The sequence below is a fragment of the Pan paniscus genome, chromosome 8, assembly GCF_029289425.2.
Source record: "Pan paniscus chromosome 8, NHGRI_mPanPan1-v2.0_pri, whole genome shotgun sequence".
In the NCBI taxonomy this organism is placed as follows: Eukaryota; Metazoa; Chordata; class Mammalia; order Primates; family Hominidae; genus Pan; species Pan paniscus.
The window spans coordinates 145,688,411-145,705,682 of NC_073257.2; the positions used below are offsets into that span (position 1 = coordinate 145,688,411).

At 46.4% G+C, this 17,272-nt stretch overlaps 2 protein-coding genes across 4 annotated transcripts in view; one reads left to right on the forward strand and one right to left on the reverse strand.

Moving 5' to 3' along the window:
• The window catches only part of LOC117978635 (uncharacterized), a 19,772-nt gene continuing 2,500 nt past the window's right edge, over positions 1-17,272 (forward strand). The window contains exons 1-2 of one of the 2 annotated variants that reach the window (XM_034951456.3): positions 5-4,265; positions 4,789-6,899. In XM_034951456.3, coding sequence (XP_034807347.2) covers positions 3,410-4,265; positions 4,789-4,940 — 1,008 coding nt within the window. In that variant the 5' untranslated portion in view covers positions 5-3,409 and the 3' untranslated portion in view covers positions 4,941-6,899. Of the gene's footprint in view, positions 4,266-4,788; positions 6,900-17,272 lie in introns of those variants that run through there. The other variant, XM_034951457.3, reaches the window with a different exon arrangement.
• SYCE1 (synaptonemal complex central element protein 1) overlaps positions 6,924-17,272 on the reverse strand; it is a 23,867-nt gene continuing 13,518 nt past the window's right edge. For both annotated transcript variants that reach the window (XM_003805536.8, XM_024930534.5), the window contains exon 13: positions 6,924-17,192. In XM_003805536.8, the coding sequence (XP_003805584.3) occupies positions 17,154-17,192 (39 nt within the window). In that variant the 3' untranslated portion in view covers positions 6,924-17,153. The remainder of the gene's footprint in view (positions 17,193-17,272) is intronic.

A 17,272-nucleotide genomic window follows, 5' to 3' on the forward strand; every position in this document is an offset into this window, starting at 1 on the left:
ACTTAAGAAAAGAAAGAGACACAGAGACAAAGTATAGAGAAAGAAAAGTGGGCCCAGGGAACCAGCGCTCAGCATAAGGAGGACCCACGCCGGCACCAGTCTCTGAGTTCCCTTAGTATTTATTGATCATTATCAGGCATTTCTCAGAGAGGGGGATGTGGCAGGACAATAGGGTAATAGTGGAGAAAAGGTTAGCAGGAAAACATGTGAAGAAATGTCTCTGCATCATAAACAAGGTAAAGAAAAAAGTGCTGTGCTTTTGATGTGCATATACATAAACATCTCAATGCCTTAAAGAGCAGTATTGCTGCCAGCATGTCCCACCTTCAGCCCTAAGGCGGTTGTCCCGTCTCAGTAGATGGAATATACAATCGGGCTTTACACCGAGACATTCCATTGCCCAGGGACGAGCAGGAGACAGATGCCTTCCTCTTATCTCAACTGCAAAGAGGCCTTCCTTCATCTCTTAATAATCCTCCTCAGCACAGACCATTTATGGGTGTCGGGCTGGGGGATGGTCAGGTCTTTCCCTTCCCATGAGGCCATATTTCAGACTATCACATGGGGAGAAATCTTGGACAATACCTGGCTTTCCTAGGCAGAGGTCCCTGCGGACTTCTGCAGTGTATTGTGTCTCTGGGTACTTGAGATTAGGGAGTGGTGATGACAAGCATGCCGCCTTCAAGCATTTGTTTAACAAAGCACATCCTGCACAGCCCTTAATCCATTTAACCCTGAAGTGACACAGCACATGTTTCAGGGAGCACAGGCTTGGGGGTAGGGTTACAGATTAACAGCATCTCAAGGCAGAAGAATTTTTCTTAGTACAGAACAAAATGGAGTCTCTTATGTCTACTTCTTTCTACATAGACACAGTAACAGTCTGATCTCTCTTTCTTTTCCCCACACTATTGTATTTTACTTTTTATTTTTAAAATTTTTTCATCTCCATAGGTTCTTGGGGAACAGGTGGTAGGTATTTGGTTACATAAGTAAGTTCTTTAGAGGTGATTAAAAAAAAAAAAAACTTGCTCATGCATGTTTATAGCAGCACATTCACAATTGCAAAAATGTGGAACCAACCCAAATGCCCACGATTCAACGAGTGGATAAAGAAACTATAGTATATACATACGATAGACTACTACTCAGCCATAAAAAATAATGAGTTGATACAAACAAGGGCGAGGAGGGGCTGAAAAGGTTCATCAGAGGGGGAGGTCCCCAGGCAGTGGGGACTTTTGCAAGCGTGTAGGGAGAGATGAGAAGTTCCAAGGAAAAGGAAAAGGGTGTGAGGTCTTTGGGGCCAGCTTTGAGCTGGCAAGGCTAAATTATAGGAAGAAGGCAGCGACGTGGGCAGAGACCAGATGTGGGAGGACTTCCTGCATCAGGCCAAGGAGTCTGGACTCCACCCTGTACACGACGGGAGGCAAGAAAGGGCTTGGCACAAACACATGGCACATTTGTGGTTAAGAAACATCTTCCTTGCTTCCTTGTAGCCTTGAGGAATGAATTAAGGGGCTGGAAAATTGGGAGCAGGATGGCCTGTGCCCATGGTTCAGGTGAGAGCCGGGTGGGTGGCAGGGGCTACGGAGAAGGTGGCTGAGTTTAGCTCCAGTCCCCAAAAGGTGCTGTGGGGAGGAAGAATTTCCAGCTGCCAAGTCAGCCTCTTAGATCAATTTCTTTTTTTTCTTTCTTTCTTTTATTTATTTATTTTTTTGAGACGGAGTCTCACTCTTGTCGCCCAGGCTGGAGTGCAGTGGTGTGATCTCGGCTCGCTGCAACCTCCGCCTCCCAGGTTCAAGCAATTCTGTTGCCTCAGCCTCCCGAGTAGCTGGGATTACAGGCGTCTGCCACCACACCCGGCTAATTTTTGTATTTTTGTAGAGACACGGTTTCCCCATGTTGGCCAGGCTGGTCTCGAACTCCTGACCTCAGGTGATCCGCCCGCCTCGGCCTCCCAAAGTGCTGGGATTACAGGCGTGAGCCACCGCGCCCGACCTCTTAGATCAATTTCTTCATGCTTAAAATGAAGGAAACGTGAATCATTGATAAGGTGTCCCCTCTTTAAGAAAGCACGAGATGGTTTATCAGGGCCTCTCTTTGCAGGCAGTGGGGCCTCATCCACAACCCTGGAAAAGAACTGGAAAGCCTTGCTCAGCCAGGTGCGGAGGGCAGGGCCACGTGGGACCCCCGTCTCCAGGCCCCCTCTCCAGCTCCCGTTTCTTTCTTTCTTTTTTTTTTTGAGATGGAGTTTCGCTCTTGTTGTCTAGGCTGGAGTGCAATGGCGCAATCTCGGCTCACTGCAACCTCCGCCTCCCGGGTTCGAGCGATTCTCCTGCCTCAGCCTCCCGAGTAGCTGGGATTACAGCCATGTGCCACCACGCCCGGCTAATTTTGTATTTTTAGTACAGACGCGGTTTCTCCATGTTGGTCAGGCTGGTCTCGAACTCTGGACCTCAGGTGATCCGCCCACCTCGGCCTCCCAAAGTGCTGGGATTACAGGCGTGGGCCACCGCGCCCGGCCCAGCTCACATTTCTTGTCCTCCCCAGGGGAAGTGTCTGAGGCCGCAAAGAGGAGATGGAGTGGGGGGGTCTTCGTAGACACCCACGCGGACCCTCGGCCAGGCCGCGGCCCCTGCAGCCACGGTTGGACTCAGTTCCCCGGGAGTCCAGCTTTGAGGTCCCGGGCGCCTCTAGCAGAGCCGCTTGGCTCAGTCATCCTTGAGTGTTTTTCCCGGAAAAGCTTCAGTGAGAAGAGGAGAGAAGCTTACAGGGGCCGACAGAACCCCGAAGCGTTACCCCCAGATTTGGACTAAACTGCTCCGTGATCTTCGTCACGTGAGTTTAAGGCACGATCGCGCCACTGTGCTCCAGCCTGGGCGACAGAGCGAGACCTGGCCTCAAAAAAGGAAAATCAATCAATCAATCAATCAATCAATCCATCCATCCATCCATCAATCCCGGCGCAGGGCGACCCCGCGGGTCCGCAGTGACACCAGCCACGCCGCCTTCAGCCCCCACGTCTTCCCCCGGCCCGGCAGGAGGGTGTCCGGGGCCCCGCGCTCGGGTGCAGGGAGCGGGGCCGACAGGGGAGCGGGGCGGGCGGGGTCCGGGGCCGGGAGCGCGCGGCGGGCGGGGAAGGCTCGAGTCCAGGCCCCGCAGCTCCCGCCCTCCCCAGGCGGCTCCGCGGCCCGAGCTGGCTGTGGGATGCCCGGGGCGGGTTCTCATCCCCCGGGCGCCCGCCCCCGCCACGAGGAGCCGCTGACGTCAGGGAGGCGAAACCCAGGAGGAGAAGAAAAGAGGAAGAAGACGGGGAAGAGGCGCGAGGGCGGAAGGGGACACTTGATTTTTCCTCTGGTCTCTTCCGGGGCCGCGGGGAAGGGTCGGCGCGGACGGAGCTCGGGGCATGTGGGACCCCCGCGCGTTCCAGCGGCGCTGGCGGGCCGAGTTCCCCGGGGCGGAGGCGCCGGTCCAGAGGCTGGAGTCGGTGCGGGACGCGGAGCGGGAGCTGGAGCGCTGCAGACTCAACCTGGAGCGGCTGCAACAGGTGCTGGCGGAGGAGCAGCTCAAAGCCTCGCTCCTGCAGGCCGCGTTGGCCGGGGGCGGCGGCGGAGACTCCGGGGACCCCGGGCGCCCCGACCCCGAGGCTGAGTCTCCCCGCGGGGACCCCGGGCGCCCCGACCCCGAGGCTGAGTCTCCCCGCGGGGACCTGCCCGCCGGGCCCGGGGCGGCCGGAGAAGCGGGCGGGGGAAGGAGCTGGGCCGACGCCGTCCACCAGCAGCTCCTGCAGCCCCAGCTGCGGTTCCGGGCCCGGGAGGACGACGCGCCCCTCGGGGACCCCCAGGCGGCTCCCGGCACGGACGAGGGGGGCGACGGCAGCGACCACGACTTCGAGATGGTGGATTTCAACGAGAAGTTCATCCTCAGCCACTGGCTGGTGGCCCCTTGCCGGTTCGGGACCCGCGAGCAGGCGCAGAGGCCGGGGCGGGCGTGCAGCCCCCACCGCTGGATGCACCTGATCCCCGGGGGGCGGCGGCCGCAGCGGGGGACCCGCGACCTGGAGCAGCGGGAGGCCGAGGCCAAGGACCGCCCGGGCTCGCCCCTCGCCGCGGCGGAGACCCCCAGGCGCGAGCACCTGCCCCCGTGGAGGCGCCACAGGTTCCTGCGGGTGCCCGAGCGGGACTCGCCCGGCCACAGCTCGCCGGAGAGAGACAGCGACGGCAGCCGGCACAGCTCCGACCGCGAGGAAGACTTCTCCGCAGGTGGGCGCCCCCCCCCCCCAGACCCCGCTCGACCCCGCCGCGCGCCCCCCACCCCGGGCTGCTGGGACCCCTTCCCGGCCGACTCCGCGGCCCTGTTTAACCTCGAGCTCGGGGCCGCGGAGCGGGCGGGAAGGAGGGTGAGCTGCGCCTGTGTACCCCAAAGCCACCTGTGGAACTTAGAAAACACGTGCAAAGCGACGTTAAGCTCGGGCGACTCTATGAAAATGAACTTGCGGCGGCGGCAGGGCTGGCGGAACGGGGCGTGTGGCCGGCGCGTGGGAGGAGCCCAGGCCGTTGTGCTCTGTGGCCCTGACATCCCTCAGCCCCTCCCTCCGGCCTGGCCCCCGCCAGATTCCTTGGCACCACCGGGTGCTGTCACCCTTCTGTCTGTCACCCCTCTCTGCACACACCCCAGGGGCTTCCCATTTCCCGGAAATTCCCGATCCTTCTGAGCTCCCCTTTCCTAACCGTGGAAGGCCGAACCTTCCACTCCGTTTTCTGAACTTAGTCTCCTCTTCTCCAGGCTGCTCTGTGTGTTGGGGCCACGTGCAAACTTCAGGGAAGGGCCACGGCCCTCACCAGCCCCCTCTGCGGACTCGTTTTCTTCTTAGAAGGCGGCGCCCGGCCTCTTGGCTTTCTAGGAGTCTGGGAGCAAGAGGGGAAGGGGAGGCTTAGGCCCATCTCGTTTTCCAGCTGGCCTGGTGCCCAGAGACCATGTCTAGTCCAGCGTCTTCACTGGATAAAAGAGGAAACTGAAGCTCAGAAAGATTAAGTGCTCGTTGGGGTGAGCTGAGACCTTCACCGGGTCTCCTGTCATCTCTCTCCCCTCGCATCTGCTCTCTTTTCTGAGGACAGGGCCTGGTCTTAGTCATCTTTGAACCCCCTTCTGGTGGTATGGACGGTGCTTTGCAGCAGTCAAAGCTCAACGAATAATGGCTGAATAAATGATTGCTTGGAAAAAAAAAAAAAAAATAATGAGTTAATGGCATTCACAGCAACCTGGATGGTATTGGAGACTATTCTTCTAAGTGAAGTAACTCAGGAATGGAAAATCAAACATCGTATGTTCTTACTCATGAGTAGGAGCTAAGCTATGAGAATGCAAAGGCATAAAAATAGACTTTGGGGACACACAATGGACTTTGGGAACTCACGGGAAAGGGTGGGAAGGGGGTGAGGGATAAAAGATTGTAAATTGAGTTCAGTGTATACTGCTCAGGAGATGCGTGTACCTAAAATTTCACAAATCACCACTAAAGATTGGTTGATATTTATGATCAACTAGTTTGACATTGGGAAGAAGCTACAGAACCAAAGGGATAGCCTATAATTACTACTGGTTTTCTTTCTCTCCCTTTCATTCTTTCTTTCTTTCTTTCCTTTTCTTTCCCTTTCTTTCTCTCTCTCTTTCTTTCTTTTTCTTTCTTTCTTTCTCTTTTTTTGAGACGGAGTCTTGTTCTTTCACCAAGCTGGAGTGCAGTGGCTAGATCTCTGCTCACTGCAACCTCCGCTTCCCAGATTCAAGCGATTCTCTTGCCTCAGCCTCCCGAGCAGCTGGGACTACAGGCAAACGCCACCACACCCAGCTAATTTTTGTATTTTTAGTAGAGACAGGGTTTCACCATGTTGGCCAGGATGGTCTCGATCTCTTGACCTCGTGATCCGCCCACCTCAGCCTCCCAAAGTGTTGGGATTACAGGCATGAGCCACCGTGCCCAGCCTACTACTGGTTTTCTTAAAGTATTCATTTGCTCTTAATGAAACTGCAAAAGGTTTTCATTTTTAGTTCTGCAATCTGTGTCTTTTTGAAACATCTCAGATTTAGATCCCAGGAATTCAACTTTTGTGATACCTCACTGAATTCCAATTTGCAGGCCATACATATTGCCTTCTGTTCTTTATCCCTTTGAAAAGGTATGTTTTTTTCCCTCGACTGTGATGATAACTCTCTCCTTCCATCTTTTTTGTCAACTCCTGTAACTTTTTCTCTGGTTATAATTCTGCTGTTATGGCCTGACACTGAAACGTTTATTTTCAAGGTCTAGAAAAAGCAATGTTTTCCTCCAGTATCACTTGATTCTGTACTCTTGGCTTTTCTTGGTATGTCTGAATTGTTCAATGTAATCAGGAAACTTACCATGCTGTTATTAAGAGCCATGTATTCCCTGAGCAAGGTACTTGTTTTCTTGTTTACATTCCTCTATAATATGGTGTACACTCATAACACTGGACACACTCTTCCTGTGTCTGGTTAAAGTACCCTTTTCATCAGGTTTGACTTCCAGGTTATCTAAATGGGCCTTTGGCATTCATATTTCTAGCAGGAACCTTAAAACTTTCAATCTCTACTTACCTATTACCCAGTTCCAAAGCCATTTCCACATGTTTAGATATTATCACAGCAGTACCACATTCCTGGTAACACAATTTGTCTTAGTCTACTTGAGATGCTATAACAAACTATCATAGGCTGGATGGCTTTAACAACAGAAATATACTTCTCATAGTTCCGGAATCTGAAAAGTCCAAGATCAGGAGCTGGCTGATTTGGTTCCTGGTGAGGGCTCTCTTCCTCGTTTGCAGATGGTTGCATTCCTATCATGTCCTTAGATTGCACTTCCTTGGTTCATGCATGTGGGTAAGGTGGGGAGAGGTGGGAGAGGGGAGATTTTCCTGCTGTTATAAGGCAACTGATAAGGGTCCCACCCTTGTGACTTAATCTAAGCCTAATCACCTTCCAAAGACCATACCTCCAAATATTACCACACTGGGGGTTAGGATGTCAACATATGCATTTAAGGAGGGACATAAATATTCAGTCCTTAACACAAAGGGGGTGGTTGTGGCCACGGTCAAATACTCAGGACAGGAATTCATGGTGGAAAGCTGCAGTAGGGAAATAGGAGAGGCACTGGGAAGCGGGCTGTCCTCTCCTCAAGGACAATTTCCTCCTTGTGAAAGCAATAGTCTTCATTAAATGTTAAAAAAGAGATGGGTAGCAGTAACCTCTACCAGGTTTCCTCTTAGGTCTGGGAGTGTGGGGTGTAGGTTGTGGCAGAGAGCCAAGCCAGGATCATGACACAGTTGTGTAATTTGAAGGTTTCTTACTTAGTCTGTTTAGTGTTGCTATAAAGGAACACCTGAGGCTGGGTAATTTATAAAGAGAAAAAGAAGTTTATTTGGCTCGTGATTCTTTAGGCTGTACAAGATGCATGGCACTAGCATCTCCTTCTCATGAGGGCTTCAGGCTGCTTCCACATATAGTGGAAGATAAAGGGGGAGCTGCTGTGTGCAGAGATCACATGGCAAGAGAGGAAGCAACAGAAAGGGAGGGAGGTGCCAGGTTTTGTTTTCTTTTAACAAGCAGTTCTCATGAGAACTAATGAGTGAGAACTCACCCACCCCAAGGGAGGACATTAATCTATTCATAAGGGATCTATCCCTATGGTCCAAACACCTCCCATTAAGTTCCATCTCCAACACTGGCAATGAAATTTCAACAGGAGATTTGAAGAGGTCAAACAAACCAAACTACAACAGAAGGGAATATTGGGCCTGGGAGTCTGACTGGCAAATATCTTTTAAGTCAAGGAGCTGTGTGGGTGCACAGCTTGCAAAGGTAACAATGACATCTGCAATACCGTCATAATGAACCAAGGTGCAGTAACCCAACTGGCAAAGTGAGAGCCCCAATTAAGGGTGGGCAAGCAAACAGTTTTCCACATTCCAAGGTTTTGCCCCCATATGGGTGATGTTCTATTGCAAATAGGTTTTAAATCATATGGCCTGATTTGGGCGTGTGTTGTTAATAGGCTGTGAAGTTGTTTGTCAATTAAAACATTGGCCTGTGGGCAGGCCCTGTGGCTCAGGTGTTGGTTTATTTGGTCACACGCAAGCCAGGAAAATCTCTAGGTTGTAAGGCTTATAGTAGCCAAAATTGATGGCTTGTGGTCCTTAGCATTCATGGTGTTGTTTAAACAATGGCTTACCTGGAAGGTTTTAGCCTCTGGCTTGCAAACCAATGAAAGCACCCAGACCAATATAGTAAGGAGATCAATAGTACACAGAACAGTGTGCAGCTGTGTTTGACTGGCTTTTGTTGTTTATTATTGAATTTCCTCCAGAATGTACTACTGCCAAGAAGGGGTTGTCTGGTTTTTTCATTATTGTATATGATGTTGATTTTATTATCTCCAAATTTTTATTTACTAAGTGGAGTTTTCTACCTCCCTTTTTGATAGTCCATACTGATTGTGGGAATGGCCCTGTAGTACTAATTTGAAACTTCTTGAAGGGAATCAGAGGGAGATCCTGGATTATTTATCTTCTTATTACTGAAATATTCAGAAAGTGGGGGAGGGGCCAAGATGGCCAATTAGAAGCAGCTCTAGCCTGTGGCTCCCACCTAGAAGAACAAAAACGGTGAGTGAATCCTGCATCTTCAGCTGAGGTATCCAGGTTCTCACTGGGACTGACTTGGCGATTGGCGTGATCCACGGAGACTGAGGAAAAGCAGGGCAGAGTGACGGCCCACCCAGAGGCTGCACAGGGTAAGGGAAACTCCCACCCACAGCCAAGGGAGGTGGTGAGTGATTGTGCTACTGCATCAGGGAAACCACGTTTTTTCCATGGATCTGTGCAACCCACAGATCAGGAGATTCCCCTCATGAGCCCATGTCACCAGGGTGAATCCCAAGCACAGAACTGTGAAGGCTCTTGGTGGCTGCTTGGGTTGCAGCCAGCAGCAGCACACTGGAGACTGCCTAAGATGACTGAGTTTCCGGGGGAGGAGTGGCTGCCATCACTGTGGCTCCATGTGGCCGTTTTACCCTGCCTGTGCCAGGGAGACTGGATGGTTTGGACCGGGAGGAATTCCCCACAGTGCAGCACAGAGGCTGTGGCAGACTGTGGCCACACTGCTTCTTTAGATGGGACCCAGGTCCATCTCTCCTCACTGTATGAGGCCTCTCTGCAGGAATTTCAGCAACTCCAGCCAGATGTTTGCAGACAGAACTCTGATCTCCCTGGGATGGAGCCCCTGTGGGAAATGGCGCCATGGTCTCCAGTTCAGCAGACTTAGTCTTTCCTGCCTGCTGGCTCTGAAGAGTCCAGGCAGTCCGGATGAGGGGGATTCCAACCAGTGCAGTGCACCCACTCTGTCAAGGGGCAGCCAGAGTGCTTCGTTAAGCCAGTCCCTGATCCCGTGCTGCCTGACTGGGTGAGATCTCACAACAAGGTTTGCCAGACACCTCATACAGGAGAGTTCTAGCCGGCATCAGGTTTTTGCCCCTCTGGGATGGAGCTTTCAGAGGAAGGAGCAGGCAGCCATCTTTGCTGTTCTGCATCCTCCACTGGTGATAGCTCCAGGTGCAGGAGGGACCCCAGCAAATAGGGTCTGGAGTGGACCCCCAGCAAACTGCAGCAACCCTGTGGAAGAGGGGCCTGACTGTTAAAAGAGAAACAAACAGAAAGCAACAACAACAACATCAACAAAAAGGACCCCACAAAAACCCAATCCAAAGGTCAATAACATCAAAGATTGAAGGTAGGTAAACCCAAGAAAATGAGAAAGAAATCAATGCAAAAAGGTTGAAAATTCAAAAAGCCAGAGTGTGTCTTCTCCTCCAAATGATCACAGCACCTCTCCAGCAAGGGCACAGAACTGGGATGAGGCTGAGATAGATAAATTGACAGAATTAGGCTTCAGAAGATAGGTAATAACAAACTTTGCTGAGCTAAAGGAGTATGTTCTAATCCAATGCAAAGTTCTCTCAGTGGAAACCCTACAAGTTAGAAGAGATTGGGGGCCAATATTCAACATTCTTAAAGAAAAGAATTTCCAACCCAGAATTTCATATCTGGTCAAACTAAGTTTTATAAGTGAAGGAGAAATAAAATCCTTTTTAGACCAGCAAATGCTGAGGGAATTCATCACCACCAGGCCTGCCTTGCAAGAACTCCTGAAGGAAGCACTGAATATGGAAAGGAAAAACTGTTACCAGTCACTACAAAAACACACTTAAGTACACAGACTAATGACACTATGAAGCAACTACATTAACAAGTCTGCAAAATAACCAGCCAGCATCATGACAGGAACAAATTCACACATATCAATATTAACCTTAAACGTAAATGGGCTAAATGCCCCAATTAAAAGACCCAGAATGCTAAGCTGGATAAAGCGTCAAGACCTATTGGTGTGCTGTATTCAAGAGACCCATCTCATATGCAAAGACATACATAGGCTCAAAATAAAGGGATAGAGGAAAATTTACCAAGCAAATGGAAAGTGAAAGAAAGCAGGGGTTGCCATCATCATTTCTGACAAAACAGACTTTAAATCAACAAATTCAAAAAAGACAAGGAGGGGCATTACATAATGGTAAAGGAATCAATTCAACAGGAAGAGCTAACTATCCTAAATATATATGTACCCAATATAGGAGCACCTAGGTTCATAAAACAAGTTCTTAGAAACCTACAAAGAGACTCAGACTCCACACAATAATAGTGAGAGACTTTAACACCCCACTGTCAATATTAGACAGATAATTGAGACAGAAAATTAACAAAGATATTCAGGATTGAACTCAGCTCTAGATCAAGTGGACCTGATAGATATCTATGGAACTCTCCACTTCCAAACAACAGAATATACATTTTTCTCCACACCATGTGTCACTTATTTTAAAATTGATCACACAATTGGAAGGAAAACACTCTTCAGCAAATGCAAAAGAGCTGAAATCATAACAGTCTGTCAGACCACAGTGTAAACTAGAAGTCAAGATTAAGAAACTCACTCAAAACCACACAACTACATGGAAATTGAACAACCTGCCTCGCAATGACTCCTGGGTAAATAATGAAATTAAGGCAGAAACCAAGAAGTTCTTTGAAACTAATGAGCACAAAGAGACAATGTACCAGAATCTCTGGGATGCAGCTAAAGCAGTATTAAGAGGAAAATTTATAGCACTAAAATGACCACATTGAAAAGCCAGAAAGATCTCAAATTGACATCCTAACATCACAACTAAAAGAACTAGAGAACCAAAAGAAAATGGATAAATTCCTGGACACATACACCCTTCCAAGAGTGAAACAGGAAGAGGCTGAATCCCTTTATAGATCAGTAATGAGCTCTGAAATTGAGGCAGTAATAGCAGACCAAAAAAAAAAAAAAAAAAAAAAAAAGCCCAGGACCAGAGAGATTTACGGCTGAATTCTACCAGAGGTACAAAGAGGAGCTGGTACCATTTCTTCTGAAACTATTCCAAACAATTGAAAAGGAGGGGCTCCTCCCTAACTCATTCCATGAGGCCATCATCATCCTGATACCAAAACCTGGCAGAGATACAACAAAAAATGAAAACTTCAGGCCAATATTCCTGATGAACATTGATGCAAAACTCTTCAATAAAATAATGGCAAACTGAATCCAGCAGTGCATGAAAAAGCTTATCCACCACAATCCAGTTGGCTTCATCCCAGGGATGCAGGGCTGGTTCAATATATGCAAATCAATAAACATAATCCATCACAAAAACAGAACTAAAGACAATAACCACATGATTATCTCGATAGATGCAGAAAAGTCCTTCCATAACATTCAACATCCCTTCATGTTAAAAACTCTCAAAAACCTAGGTATAAAAGGGACATACCTCAAAATAATAAGAGCCATTTATGACAAACCCACAGCCAATATCATATTGAGTGGGCAAAAGCTGGAAGAATTTCCCTTAAAAACCAGCATAAGACAAGGATGCCCTCTCTCACCACCGCTATTCAATGTAGTATTGGAATTTATGGCCAGGGCAATCAGGCAAGAGAAAAAAATAAAGTGTATTTAAATAGCAAGAGAGAAAGTAAAATTGTCTTTGTTTGCAGGTGACAAAATCCTGTATCTCAAAAACCCCATGATCTCAGCCCAAAAGCTTCTTAAGCTGATAAGCAACTTCAGCAAAGTCTCAGGATACAAAAATCAATGTGCAAAAATCACAACCATTCCTGTACACCAACAACATACAAGCAGAGAGCCAAATCATGAATGAACTCCCATTCACAATTGCTACAAAGAGAATGAAATACCTAGGAATATAGCTAACAAGGAAAGTGAAGGACCTCTTCAAGGAGAACTACAAATCAGCTCAAGGAAATCAGAGAGGACACAAAAAAATGGAAAAACATTCCATGCTCATGGATAGGAAGAATCAATATCATGAAAATGGCCATACTGCTTTAAGTAATTTATAGATGTAATGCTATTCCCATCAAACTACCATTGACATTCTCCACAGAATTAGAAAAAACTACTTTAATTTTCATACGGAACCAAAAAAGAGCCCATATAGCCAAGACAATCCTAAGCAAAAAGAACAAAGCTGGCAGCATCAAGCTACCTGACTTCAAACCATACTACAAGGCTACAGTAACCTGAACAGCATGCTACTGGTACAAAAACAGACACATAGATCAGTGGAACAGAATAGAGAACTCAGAAATAAGTCCACACACCTACAACCATCTGATCTTCAAGAAACCTGGCCAAACAAAAAAGTAATGGGGAAAGGATTCCCTATTTAACAAATGGTGCTGGTGGCCGGGCACAGTGGCTCACACCTGTAATCCCAGCACTTTGGGAGGCCAAGGTGGGTGTATCATGAGGTCAGGAGATCGAGACCTTCCTGGCCAACATGGTGGAACCCCGTCTCTACTAAAATACAAAAAATTCGTCAGATGTAGTGGCGCGTGCCTGCAGTCCCAGCTACTCAGAAGGCTGAGGCAGGGGAATCGCTTGAAATTGGGAGGTGGAGGTTGCAGTGAGCTGTGATCACACCACTGCACTGCAGCCTGGCGACAGAGCAAGACTCTGTCTCAAATAAATAAATAAATAAAATTGTGCTGGGACAACTGGCTAGCCATATGCCAAAAATTGAAAGTGGACCCCTTCCTTACACCTTATACAAAATCTAACTCAAGATGGATTAAAGACTTAGATGTAAAACTGAAAACTATAAAAACCCTAGAAAAAATCCTAGGCAATACCATTCAGGACATAGGCACAGGCAAAGGTTTCATGACAAAAATGTCAATAGCAATTACAACAAAAGCAAAAATAGACAAATGGGATCTAATTAAAGAGCTTCTGCACAGCAAAAGAAACTATCATCAGCACAAACAGACAACCTACAGAATGGGAGAAAATTTTTGCAACCTATCCATCTGACAAAGGTTTAATATCCAGAGTCTACAAGGAACTTAAACAAATTTACAAGAAAAAAACCCATTAAAAAGTGGGTAAAGGACATGAACATACACTTTTTGAAAGAAGACATTTATGTGGCCAACAAATGTATGAAAAAAAGATCAACATGACTGATCATTAGAGAAATGCAAATCAAAACCACAATGAGATAACATCTCATGCCAGTCAGAATGGCGATTATTAAAAAGTCAAGAAACAACAGATGCTGGTGAGGCTGCAGAGAGATAGGAACACTTTAATACTGTTGGTAGGAATGTAAATTAGTCCAACCACTGTGGAAATTCCTCAAAGACCTAGAACCAGAAATACCATTTGACCCAGCAATCCCATTACTGGGTATATACCCAAAGGAATATAAATCATTCTATTATGAAGATACATGCATGTGTATGTTCATTGCAAGACTATTCACAATAGCAAAGACATGGAATCAACCCAGATGACCAACAATGATAGTCTGGATAAAGAAAATGTGGTACATATACACCATGGAATACCATGCAGCCATAAAAAGAAATGAGATCATGTCCTTTGCAGGGACATGGATGGAGCTGGAAGCCATTATCCTCAGCAAACTAATGCAGGAACAGAAAACCGTATATTCTCACTCAGAAATGGGAGCTGAACAATGAGAACACATAGACACATGGAAGGGAACAACACACTCTGGGGCCTATGGGGGGGTGACATGGTGGGAGTGAGAGCATCAGGAAAAATAGCTAATGCATGCTGGGCTTAATACTTAGGTGATGGTTTGATAGGTACAGCAAACCACCATGGCACACATTTACCTATGTCACAAACCTGCACACACCCTGCACACATACCCTGGAACTTTAAAAAAAAAAAAAAAGAATATCCTTAATATTGGACCTTAATTGAAAATGCCACATATCTTTAGTAAAAAAAAATTTAAAAAAGAGAAATATTCAGGAAGGACTTAGGGATGGTGAAAGTTAAGCTTACGTGGGTCCTATTGCAGATGGTCAGCTACCTGGTCCATAGGACATTCTACCGTCAATGGATCTTGCCTCTAGCCCTTATGGGATGGGGACAGGAACAAAATTTTATAAAGATAGGAGACATTATTAAAGGTCCTCATTTATAAACAGTCTTTATATACGTAGAGATGAAACATATCCCACTTCAAATATAGGAAAGGGTGATGGGAAGGTTTTTCAAGTTGGTATAAGGTGTGAGTCTACAAAAAAACCCTTCAATTAAGAGAGTAAGGTTTGTGGCAAGACAGAGACCTATTTAGGGATCCATTACCGAATTGAAATTTGAAAAGGGGTTATTTTAGGAGACCACTATGGCTCTTTGTTAAATCAGCTATCTTGGGCCTAGCAGGGAAATTAAAGTTTTATTGAATGCCTCTTTCAAGAGTCCAGCGTTGTGTATCCTGACAAGTGAAATTGTTACTACAGTGCCTTGGTTATTATCAGTAGTGACTCCAACTCCAGAAGGAATAATGAATGATAAGGATATATCTGTATACACATTTGCTTGCAGACAATGCTTCTGCCATTACTACTACTGGTGGACTTACAGAATGCCTTTTCCACAACCATGGTATTACAACACAGCATTGCTGCTGATCAAGGAACTCTCTTCACAGCAAAGGAAGCACCTCAGTGGGTCCATGCTCATGGAATTAACCTGTCTTGCCATGTTCCCCACCACCCTGAAGCAGCTGGTTTGACAAACTAATGGAGTGGCCTTTGGAAGACCCAAAGTACTAGCTAGGTGGCAATACCTTGCAGGGATGGAACAAGATTCTCTAGAAGGCTGCATATGCTCTGAATCAGTGTCCAATATTTAGTAGTTTCTTCTGTAGCCATAATTCACAGGTCCAAAAATCAAGGGGTAGAAATGAGTGGTGTCTGCATTATTACTTCTAGCGACCCATGAGTAAAAGTTTTGCATCCTTTTCCCATGATTGTGCTCTTAGGTCTTAGTTCTAAAGGAAGAAATTCTTCCACTCAGACACCCTAGTGATTCCACTGAACTGCAAGGCTGCCACTGGCCACTTTGGGCTACTCATGCCTCTGAATCAACCAGCAAAGAGGGAGTTACTCGCTGGGGTGATCGATGCCGACTACTGAGTGGAATTTGGACTACTCTTTCATAAGGAAGAGAATGTCTGGAATACAGATTTCTGCAAAATTTTATTGAAATTATAATGGACTTATACGTCCTTAGGCAGGAAGGACATCTTTACAGTAATGAGTTTCCATTAATGAACATGACCTTTCTCTCCATTTATTCAGATCTTTTAAATTTTCTCTAAAGTTGTTTTGGGGAAATAATATACATCTGTCACTATATTAATTCCTTGGTACATGGTATTTTTATAATACTGCATTTATTTTAAAGTTTATTTTTGCTTTTTGTAGCTGGCTATTAGTTCTAGCAGGTATGCAATGGGCTGAGCTCTTTTGCTGGAATGAGATGTACCTGCATGGCAGTGACCCCTAACTGAGGTGTCAAAAATACAGATTAATAAGTGAATCCAAGTTGAGTTTGGGTGTGGTTGGTCACATCTTATCACCATTACTATTGGTAGTAGTAAAACTGATGCTTAAATAGTTCCCACCTGGTCTTGGTGAAAACATAGGAGGGGATCTTCTGTTGGGAGCTGGTTAACTGTGAGAATATGTCTACATGATCAGCAGGGTATATAAGAAGCCCGGCTTACACTATACTCCTACACTACGCTCCAAATAGAGTGTAGAGAACCAGAACAGTTCTCCCGTTCTGAGGTATTCTACACACACAGCTGGTTTCTTATCTGAGGAACATCCTGGCAGAATCCTGCAGAGAGAAAAAAATAGAGCTTGTGCCAGCCTCTCCTGACCCTTCACTGAGGCAGCCTTTGGCTGAGATGCTTATCCTTATCTGATGCATATCATTTTGTTACTGGTTTATTGTATCCTTTTCTATCAACCAACCGTAGATTCCTAAGTGATGTGTTTTGTGGGTCCTGTGCCCTAGCATTGAGACATAAAGGTGATTTTAAAATATTGACCTGTATTTAGCAAACTTTTATACTCATTTAGACATTCTGAAATTTATCTGTAGATTGATTCACAAAGCATATAATCATAAATCTGTCTTAACTATTTCACTGTATAGAACTTCCAGTATAATGAACAGTATTTGAATATTGCAGACATCCTTGAGTTATTCCCAACATGAAATTCTTCAAACATCTCACCAATAAATCTAAGGGAAGCTGACTATTTATTAGTCTTTTTTTTCACATGAATAGGTGAACTGTGTCAAAGGCCTTTTATTCATTAACTGAACAATCATTGGTTGATTTTTAAAAAAATTGTGGTGAACCAATAAAAGCTAAAGTTCCTTCTAATTGTGGGCTTAACTGAATTACAGTTTTAAAATGTGGTGTCTTCATTGCCACTCAGTTCAATATATTTTCTAACTTCCACTTGATTTAAAAGTCATGTTTGATAGTGTATTCCTAGTTTGTTTAAGACAGGTACGATTAACTGCATCTTAGAGAACTCATCTGTCCTGGACTGACTGAAGAATTTCTGCACTTTGCCATGTTCCATTTTTCCATGGAAACAGTGCTCTGCAGTGAGCCTCTCTCTTCAACTCCACCATGTCACTGGTCTACCTGGTCTGGGAGCCTGTCAAGAAAAGGGATCGCTTTGTCATTACTTCAATGCATTCTGACTCAGGAGATGCAGACTTTGACTTCCACCATTGG